The following is a 10,909-nucleotide window of genomic DNA, read 5'->3' on the forward strand; positions in this document are numbered from 1 at the left end:
ATTAACTTAATTTAATGAAGATTTTCAGACTATAACCTTTCTATTGGATTTATTTTTTTTCTAACATGGCATAAAAAGCGTATGTTTCAATAACCAATTTTTACAATGCCTTCACCATGGCAAAAATCTCTATTGTCAATTTCCTAGTAAAGAAAGGCCAAGAAAATCAATGGACAGTTAATATTCACTTCCCAGTTGATAACATAAGGATTTCAAAACAAGTGTGAGGAAATGAGAAACATGGCCACAAAAAAATGAATAATAAGGTTCTACTTTGTAATTATTAAGTACTTCTAACCAGCAGGGACTGGGGTAAACAAACCTCTTAAAATTCCGATCTGAGCCTTGTATCAACCAGACAGGTTGGGGTGAACTGACCTTTTGGGGGTTTTACGGGTCAGTCTTTAAAACTGAGGCCATAAAAATGTTGAGATCTTATATTAAAAACGACAATCTGAGCCTTGTATCCTCTGCAGATTCATGTCCACAGGTGCCCAAATAAAAGTGGGGGGGGGTGCAAGGGGCAACCTCGTCGATGTGTTATAAAATAACTGACTTATCACTGGTGTGCTGACAGGTGATGTATAATTAAATCACTGTTGTACTATTAATAATGAGTGAGTCTGCGCTATGGAATTTCATACAGCTAAACTAGCTCAACAATTAGAGGCAATCAAGAAATATATCCACGTTTGTGATTCTGTCAAATGGCAGCTACAACAGCATCAGGAAGCTCAAGTGGCATTTACAGAAAGTAGAGAGCAGTTATATAGGTTATCTTTTTAGGGACATGTTTGGATTTTGCCCTCAAGCTGGAGCAGTCGATGGGTAGATAAATCGCCATGGTCGGATTTTACCCTCAAGCTGGGGTAATCGATGGATAAAGTCTTATCCAAGGTCAGGGTTTTACTCAAGCTTCATGTGCAAGTTTTTTGTGCATGTCCATGCACTTGCATAAAACACAGCTACACGTTTTTTATATTGATATTTTTCGGTTATAGACAGGAATAATAAGTATTTGCGAGTGTTTTAATAGAATGGGTTTATTATGAATCGAGTGGCACTATATTTCAAAAGCAAAATTGGATTGAAATGCAAGAACTGTAGTACCGAATTAGTGTCGGTTCTGGATCGTAGAATGGAATTGTGTGTGTGATTGGATTTTTAACGTTGCTTGAATAATTTTTCAGTCATATTGCTATGATGTCTGCAGTGTGGCAGTTTATAGTGATGTCGAGCACTGGGGCATCATGTTGCAGACATGTAGCATGATGTCTCACCCAGTCACATTATCCTGACACCAGGCCGACCAGTTCTAACACTAAACTCTTAATGCTGAGCATCTAGCGAGGCAGCTGTGAATACCATTTTTGTAAGTCTTTGGTATGACATTGCTGGGGTTCGAACCCACGACCTCCTGCTTCTGAGGCGGACGCTCTAACCACTAGGACACCGGAGAGGGCGGAAAGGATTTGTAACAATTATGATGGAAGCAATTTGTATGATATGCTTGTTGGGGCATTCCTCTCTGATGGCTGTCAGTGACATCACGGGAAAGTGTAACAACCACATTTTGTAAGAACAAGGTGTAGTTGGTGAACAGGACAGCCACTTTTCTGCCTTTTCTCCTGGCATCATATCATATGATCTTCCCTCATTTTCCTCCATTTCCATGTCTTCGGCCATGAAAGCAATGAAGACCTAGAGAGATGTAATAAAAATTGTAATTGAACTTGCTTTCATAATAGTCTGTGGGAGGGATCCTCTTCCAGGCTGTCAGTGTCATCGTCGTGGAGAGTTGTAACCCAGCTAACAGTTACATGTTGCAATAACATTGCCATAAGATTGTGGCAACGTTGTCATATAACAGTGTGGCAATGTGATTTGGTGAACTTGCTAAAATGCTGTTTAATTTTATAATAAAACCTTCCTACAACATCCTCACAACATTCAAAACCTATATGCAAATCTGATGAAAGCTGCTCGTGTGTCTGAAACACATATTCCCTACTGGTGGCAAGAATGTCCAAATCTACATTAAAAAAATGAAAACATTACCATCCGTATAGGAGTTGCGAATGATGTATGAAATCCTCTTGTTGGTAGTTTTAATAACAGGTTTTACCGCAGGGCCTTCCATTAGATTTAAATGTGGCAGGTAAGTTGACAAAGTAGGGCGAGGGTTGGGGGGACCTACCAAAATGGGGATAATTATTTTTTTTAAAGTAACACGGTGTAAGTTAAAGGTAGAATGGCTGAGAAGGAATCCACTGAATTTACAGACTGAAGGTTCAGACATTTGTTTTTAAGAGACAAAAATGAAAGAAGGAAACAATACAACAAATATTTTAATATCACTTTAATGTTTATTTTCTAGATTTAATTAAGATTGTGATTCAGAATCAGTCTCCAACTCCACTGTGAAGTTTATCTGTTACTTATTCTGCTCAGGCACCTGCAAATTAAAATAAATTAATGCTTAAATAAAGTCATATCATCTCAGTACTGCTTACATATGCAGAAGTCATGTTAACTAGCATTATGAAAATTTATGAAATTTTCTTCACTGCACATGTGTTTCCTTAATATCGTTAAGCCAAGTTACAAGGTAACTTTGCACTTACTTGTCATTTCAGGCAAGTGGATGGTGAAATCAATTTGCGCAACGATGAATTTATTTTGTCCAAATATTTCATGTGAATAAAAATTCCAAATGGAGGCACTTGTCCGATCAGACAAGATGTATGTAAATTGTAGTTATCTGTACTCAAACTCTGATAGTCCTGGGCAATAGGATATGCTGACCTTGTTATCAATTTAGAAATGCATCCACTTTGCAAATACCATGCTTTAAAAGACGAAATTGAATCCAATATTGATGAAATAAGAGTCATTTGGATAACTTTGTATTTTATCCTTCCGCGTTGGTTGGATGCATATTTAAGGGTCTCGAATATGGCCTCTTCCATTCCATTTGCTTTCACTTTGCCATTATTTTTCAAGCAGGCTTCTGTAAGAGTAATACAATGTTTTAAAATAAGTTTCACAACAAAAGATGCATTGCTTTTTTCTAAATGCCAGCAATAATCAATGGAATATTTTTAAAACATGTACTTTGAAATGTGGTCTCAAGTTCTTTCATATACATGTAATTGCAGTATATTTGTGAACAAACATGAAGTACTTTTTCGATTCATTTAAAAATCTCTGGCAAGTCATATGAAAAACAGACAATTTAAATCAAGCCATACTTACTTATCAAAACCCGACATATCACAAGCTCTTGAAATGCTTTTTTCCCTTTACGTCCCTTTAGGCTATACTCTGGCCAGACTTTTTGTTCCAAGCTTTTTCATCATCCTGCAGACACTATCCCCAATTGTATACCTGCCAAGGGATCTCAAGTAGCATATCTGAAAACAATAATAATAATAATAATAATAATAATATTATTATTATTATTATTATTATTATTATTATTGTTTCTTGATTTTGATAGTATTATTATTATTATTAGTATTTCATGATCGATGTGACAAAATATGCTTGTATATATCATTTTTTTTTTATGGTTTTGCAAGCAACTTTATTTTCTGTAACTTGAAAAAATTTGATAACACTAACTACGCAACAGAATGTACTAACAGCAATTATAAAACAAATTAACCACCGTGAATCTATTAACTTCATAAATGACATTTACTCAAAGATTGAATTAAAATAGCCAAAAATATGTAATAGTGTATATGTAGTAAAACACCTGTACATGTTCATCTCTAAACATGTTTTAGCCTACATCCGTAAGACAAAATAGCTGACCACTAAATGTTCACCCAATCCCCAAAAATAATTATACAGGCGTCCCAGAAATTGCATGATGCATATTGAGGTTAACAACAGCAAATAAAGGTTATAACGATTTATTAGGATAGAAATTAAGGCCTCAATTTACCATCTTCTTGGAGAGTTTGGGATTCTCCTCCAACCTCTGGCAAAGACCCCCTAGTTCCTCCACTGAATCGCATGGCATTGCAAGAATTTCTTCTCTATATTCTGTGTCTGGGCCTTGTGTATTAACTAAAACTTTCCTTAGGAGGGCCAGCTGCTCCTGCAAATTCTCAATATTTGTGTCCAGTTTCATAAGTACACTGAGCTGGAAATCTGTAAGAGATTTGTGATGAAATTAGTTTTGAAAGATGAAGATAATTATTATTAACTCCTTATAAAGATCTGTACAGTGAACATGGGTTTAACAATGAAAAATAAATAAAACTTTTCCCTGTAATCCTTTATTTTTTTTTATTCCCTGGACATGCTGTTTCACTGCTGGTGTCTGTAAAGTTTGCATTCAATGTAGATAGTTTTGGCATCTGACTTACAGGTGACAATGGCATACCTAAGAAAGGAAAATAAAAAACCCAATGGAATGATGAACAGAGTAGACACATCAATGAAAAAAGAATCCATTGTTTATTTGCACAACTAGGTCTTGAACAGTATGTTTTATGACCTATAATTTAATTAATTAACATCTCACAATGTTCAGAAATAATAGTATCTAAGCTACAAGAGCTTGTGCTTTCATGGCATAATCTTCCATTTTCGAACAACTTTTGATGTTGACTCAATGTGTATGACCTTAATATTGAACACTAACATTTATAATGAAGTGACAACAAACCAATGAGTTTTATGTGCACTGAACATAAGCATTTTTAAATGCTACAAAATGTGTTTTTGTTTACTGCCACAAATTATCCAACATGTTGTCAAACATAAAACAGTTCTACTACCTTAGATGAGAATTAAATTCATGAATACAGTGTATAATGACTTACTCGTATTTAGAGAGCAGTAAATGAAATAAGAGATTACATAAAAGTCAACACCTGTAGTATTTGTTTCATTATTCTATAATGTACATTTTTTCCATCCTCAATACTTACTACTTGCAGAGGAACTGGCAGAGAGAAATCTTTATATTCTCCGCTCCATAGTGGACAAGGATGGTGATGGTGTTGTCCTTCTGGATGCAGCTAAATGTAAAAAAATAATCACTAGTCCTTAATTGCAGTAAAAAAGAAACAAAGAAATCAGCCTGGATTTTTTGGCATGTAAACAAAATGCATACTGGTCACAATGACCATTGTATACAAGGCAGTGATACAATATATCACCAAATGCATTCATTTTGAACAAAACATCTAATCTCATATATACAGCATCTTGAGTAAGTACTCTTAAACACATCTTATTAAACAGACAGAAAAATAGATGAAATTTATACATACTTTTGATAAGGAATTTCCAATTGTGGCATGGCATAAAAGCAATTGATAAAAAGAGACCAGATAACCTAAATAGAACGTACCAGCAGGAAAAGAGGAAGTCTTGGAGTCTGCAAAATACTCTCCATTTCAGGAGGTTTTGGATGAGATGGCTGACCGGAAGGTTTCCACTTCAGATTTTCATCTTTTTTCTGTTCTTAATCTTCAGCTTTATCTGAAATATTAATGAAATTTGTAAATACTGTATGAGATCTTAATTACATTGACTCCTTGTGACATACAGGGTTTGCAGAACAATCGCTAACAATAAATCAAGCTGGTGAAGTTTCACCATGAAATGCACCTGAATGCAGTGAATAATCCTGTATTAAAGACAAAATAGTGTACAGAAATGTGCAATAAATCAGTCCAAGCTACACACAAAACAAAGATATGATTTTTCTCGGATTCATACTGATTTTTCTTGTGCTACACATTTTACCAATGCAAATTACATTGAATTTTGTAAATTAAATGGTACAATTAAGATATATATAAATATATATATATATATATATATATATATCAAAATATTACTAATCTTCAGCTTTCCAATTAATGCTAAACACAAGTATCAAGTCATGTATTTAGTCTCTCACCACCAATACATGCATTATTAAGCAATCTTCCTATATTTACCATCCTGATGAAGAGTGCACCACAGTCACGTGAACTTGATACAAATCCAACATCACTGCTGCTTGAGTGCTTAGATCCAGTATTGCCTTCACTAACTGATGTTATTAATACCTCTCTCTCATCAGGGGAATTGCCATCATTTTTCAAAACTGCCATTGTAAAGCCTCTGCTCAAGCAACCAACACTAGACCATAATAATTTAAAGAACTACCGCCCAGTTTGTAATCTCCCATTCATATAAAAAATCTTAGAAAAGGTTGTTCTATCCCAGCTTGTATCTCATCTGAATTTAAACAGTCTTTTTAGCAATGTACAATCTGCATATCGCCCTTGCCACAGTAGTGAAACTACTCTTCTAAAAGTAGTTAATGACATTCCCTCTGCTTTGGATAGCGGAAAGATTACTGTCCTCACCCTCCTTGATTTGTCTGCAGCATTTGACACAATAGACCATGATATATTACTTCACCGTCTCCAGCATGTATTTGGCATTCATGATACAGCCTTACTGTGGTTCAAGTCTTACTTGGTCAACAGGACACAAATTGTGTCTGCAAATGGAATACACTCCAGCCAAGTTGATCTATGTTGTGGTGTTCCACAGGGGTCTGTTCTTGGACTTGTTCTCTTCATTCTATACACTCAGCCGTTCTTAAGTGTCATAGATCATCATCCAGTGTCTCACCAAGTGTACGCTGATGACACCCAAATATACAAATTTAGCCATCCAACTAAAGTTGATGCTACCATCCAAGGCGTAGAGAGGTGCATTTCTGATGTGAAATCATTGATGACATGTAACAGGCTGCAGATGAATGATGACAAAAGTGAGGCCATTCTGATCACATCACAAAGACTTTCTCATTCACATCCTTTACCTTAAACAATAAATATCAGCAACATCAACATTAAATTCACACAATTAGTGCGAAACCTAGGTGTTACTCTGGACAGTACTCTCACATTGCACCAACATGTCATGAACATATGCAAGGCTGCATATCTTGAGCTGAGACGCATCAGCTCAATTCGCAGATATCTTTCAGCTGATGCCACTAAAACACTTGTGTGTTCATTAGTACTTTCAAGACTGGACTATTGTAACTCAGTTCTGTTTGGTTTATCTCAATATCTACTCCAGAAACTTCAAAACGTTCGAAACACAGCTGCTTGGCTCATACTTAGAGTACCACCATCAGAGCACAACTCCCCGCTGCTCTGTACCATACACTGGCTATCCATTCGATCCAGAATCAAACACAAAATGTTTCCTCTGTGCTACGTTTCACTGATGGACTCTAGTCCAACATACCTATCTGACCTCACCCAAGTGTACACACCAGCAAGATACTTACGCTCCTCTTCCGACAATCGTTTACTCATTATTCCCACTATGAAAACAAAGTCATATGGACAGCGGTTTTTTTTGCATACTAGGGCCCAGCAACGTGGAATGAATTGCCCACTGAACTTAGACACAAAGACACATTGATCCCATTGAAGAGTGCTCTCAAAACTCACTTATTCTGACTGTAAGAACAAACTTAAAGACCTAATAATGTTTCCTATCTTAAATATTCTCAGCATGTTTTTTAATGTTTTCTAATTTCATGGTGTTTGTTTTTATAATCATATCATTATATGTTTTTTATCTTATAGGTGTTGTCTAATGTTGTAAAACGCTTAGAGCTTCTAAAAATTAGGTGCTATACAAAGCCCTCATTATTATTAATATTATTATTATCATTATTATTATTATTATTTCAACGTTGTTTTCTACCCAGCTTTTTTACGTTTTGTGATCTACACTAGGAAAACAAAGTCTTGGAATTATGAATTAACTTTGACAGCCACTGTGTGCAATTTCATTGTGTTATAAGGTTTTTTGTTGAAAAGTGAATTGATATGTATGCATGTTTTTATAGTTCGATGATTATTTGTTGCTGTTATTAGAAATATTTAATATATTTTGCTGTTAAATTTATCTGACATACATTATGTGCAATATTGTTGTAGCATTTTATATTAGATTTCATTATTCATGTATTAGCAATAATTCTTGTTATTACTAACCAATTTATTAATCTGAAATGTTGTTAGCGTTTGTTCGTCTTTTTTTTAAATCTGGCATGCACAAACCACACCGTGGGTGACAATAACTCGTATTCAGTTTTGATATGTTATAACCAAGATAGTATTGATTCACTTTGCTTCCAATATTTTCTTACACAATTATCATTTGCCTTCATTTAACTTTCTAAAATTAAGTAAACTGCGTTATTTTCTTCTTTGTTCATTTTATGTAGAACAAGTATTAGCGTGTCGCAATTAATTGCATGATAATTCGGTTCCATTGTGACATTGCACAATAATTCTCTTCTGCACATTATTTATAGACATTTCACAGAAAAACAAAGATTTGATATTTACGTATTAGTTACTTTTAGTAGACATGACACTAGTAAGTGGTAAATGATACATAAATGGGGCTTTTCGGACTGGGCCCTTTCAGCATTGATCAGTTTTGGTCGTGGGCCTTTTTGTTACCGGTCCGTTTGACCCTGATATATTCGGCCGGTAGAGAATGGGCTAGACTTCGGGTCGTAGATACGTAAAATAGTGTTAATACAATGGCAGTACGTCATGTTGGTAATAAAAACAAAAGCTAATGAGTAAAATATTTTCCTACAAAAGTTGCAACCTTCTTTTAGTTATTGGTTTTGAAAATAAAAATGAACAAACTACGAATCTATGATTGTTCCCCCCCCCCCATAACGTAAAGGTAACCACAACATTGGTACAACGTTGCAAAAACATTTTATATTATCCTTGTAAAAACTATATTATTTATTGTCCTTACTATTAGGATAAATGCATATACACGCCATTTGTAATTTACTTTATCTTTCAGATCATAGGACTATTTAAAATCATGTTCACGTGTGACGTGTTAGCAACGTTTCCAAAACGTTATTTTCCACGTAACCAAAACACAACCATATAGCAACGTTGTGAAAATGTTGTGTTAGCTTGGAACAACATTTTATAAGAACAAGATGTGTGTGTGTGTGTGCGTGCGTGTGTGTGTGTATGTGTGTGTGTGTGTGTGTGTGCACCTATCTTCAGCAAGTATAAGTCGATCTACTGTTTCAACAAGAAAAATAAAATAATTAATGTCCAACTTTCTGTGATAAATGACTAAGTTCACATTTTTAGAAAAATGACAAGTCCAACTTTCTCCAAGATTAGTCTCCCTTGCAATTAAGGCTTCATAACAACTTTTACAAAGCCAACCAAAAGGACATGGTATATCCTAACTTATATCACAATGGACTCGCACATTTTTCCAGTGCAAAACTGATTAATATAATGAGACTTTTACTTACCTAACAAAAGTCGATGTCCACACTTTACAAGAATAGTATTCAGAATGCGACACGGTAGTGAGTAATCAGTCAGTTGTTATAATACAAATCCAATAATGAACTGGTATCCTTAGAATATAACATTTGAGTGAAATATATATTTTGTATAATTCAACGTATATCATTACAATATAACATTTGAGCTAAAGATATTTTTATATAATTCGAAGAATTTTTCTATTATTATAAACACAACTTCTATCTTTAGTTTTTTCCCCTGCAGTTCGCTGTAAAGACAAGCCATTGTATTATTAAAAGAAGACATACGACTGTCATCCGGAGGGGTAATTAATCCGCAATTATAGTCGTAAATTAGTCTGACATATTAACAGTGGATATACTGACCATATGTGGGGGTGAGTGATGGCAATTATTAATTAAAGATCATTCATTCATTCGTTCATTGGATCATAAATTCATTCTCTTCTTCAACATTATAATAGATTAAAATTCTCCTATTTCTTTAGAAGATAAAAAAAAAATTCAAATTTAATAATTGATCATGTATGTCTCTTGTTATTTATGGATCAACGCGTTGAAATACGGTCTGTAACTGAACACTGCAAAAAGTAACAAACAAAAACATAAAGGTAAACCTTTACCGATCTTCATTAAAAAATATATTGTTTTAACCGTCTTCTTATTAAGAATTCAGTCGGCAACAATGGACTTGAGTAACAATGTTTTAAAAAAATTAAATATATTATACTCTACATTGCTAGAGACTTCATTAATTTTCATATTATTGCTATATTACTCTGTGCTTAATTTCTTTTCCCATTATGAATCATGTGTATTGTGTCATTATCACAGAACATGGCAGAGACTAGAGGCTATAGAACGGTATATAATATGTGTATGTATGTTATAATTACTCTTCATTTGTGTCTGTCCGTACGCGTAATGCCTTCCTATCAGAACGTTTTCAATATCGGCAAATAAAGTCATACCAATCGTAAAGAACCACCGATTTTAACAAATTTGGTATCAATTTATAAGTTTCTAATCGTTCTAACTCGCCTTGTGTCAATAGAAATGTGTACAAATGCAAAACAATTTTTTTGTGTGGTATCGCTAGCGACTTTACCAATCTTCATATCCTTGCTACGTGCCTCTACTCTTGCCGTTTTGCGATAGTACCACATATTTCGGTGTTAATACTATTAATTTCACGCATATAATTAATCCTATACAACAGTATATAATATGTGTATTTATCTAATTAAGTGCGTCTTCACATATGTCTGTCCGTGCGTCTAATGCCATCGGTATTCTAGGGGTTACGGACTAACGTACAGTTCGATTTCCATGAGGTTATCACTGCCAGACGTGTCTCTGCAAGGCCGATCTAAGGAAATTTGGAGACTCACGAAGGACCAAAGTATTTCGGAGAAAAGTCTATTTAAGCTATTGTCGCGCCCTACAGACTTGGCCTTGAAAATATTCATTTTCATGAGCGCACGGACAAACGGACAGGGCAAATGCCATGGAGTTTTCACCGCCAGACACCTCTACCCA

At 34.7% G+C, this 10,909-nt stretch overlaps 1 protein-coding gene across 1 annotated transcript; it reads right to left on the reverse strand.

Moving 5' to 3' along the window:
• Positions 1–3,290: 3,290 nt before the first annotated feature.
• LOC149769864 (uncharacterized) lies at positions 3,291–10,536 on the reverse strand. The gene is made up of 3 exons (XM_089949733.1): positions 10,479–10,536; positions 3,953–4,161; positions 3,291–3,413 (listed from the first exon to the last, which is right to left on the reverse strand). The coding sequence occupies exons 1-3, from the start codon at positions 10,534–10,536 to the stop codon at positions 3,318–3,320; spliced, it is 363 nt and encodes a 120-aa protein (XP_089805859.1). The 3' UTR covers positions 3,291–3,317.
• Positions 10,537–10,909: the final 373 nt, after the last annotated feature.

This window comes from Sinohyriopsis cumingii, unplaced genomic scaffold (assembly GCF_028554795.1).
Source record: "Sinohyriopsis cumingii isolate HCF-2022 unplaced genomic scaffold, ASM2855479v2 utg003142l, whole genome shotgun sequence".
In the NCBI taxonomy this organism is placed as follows: domain Eukaryota; kingdom Metazoa; phylum Mollusca; class Bivalvia; order Unionida; family Unionidae; genus Sinohyriopsis; species Sinohyriopsis cumingii.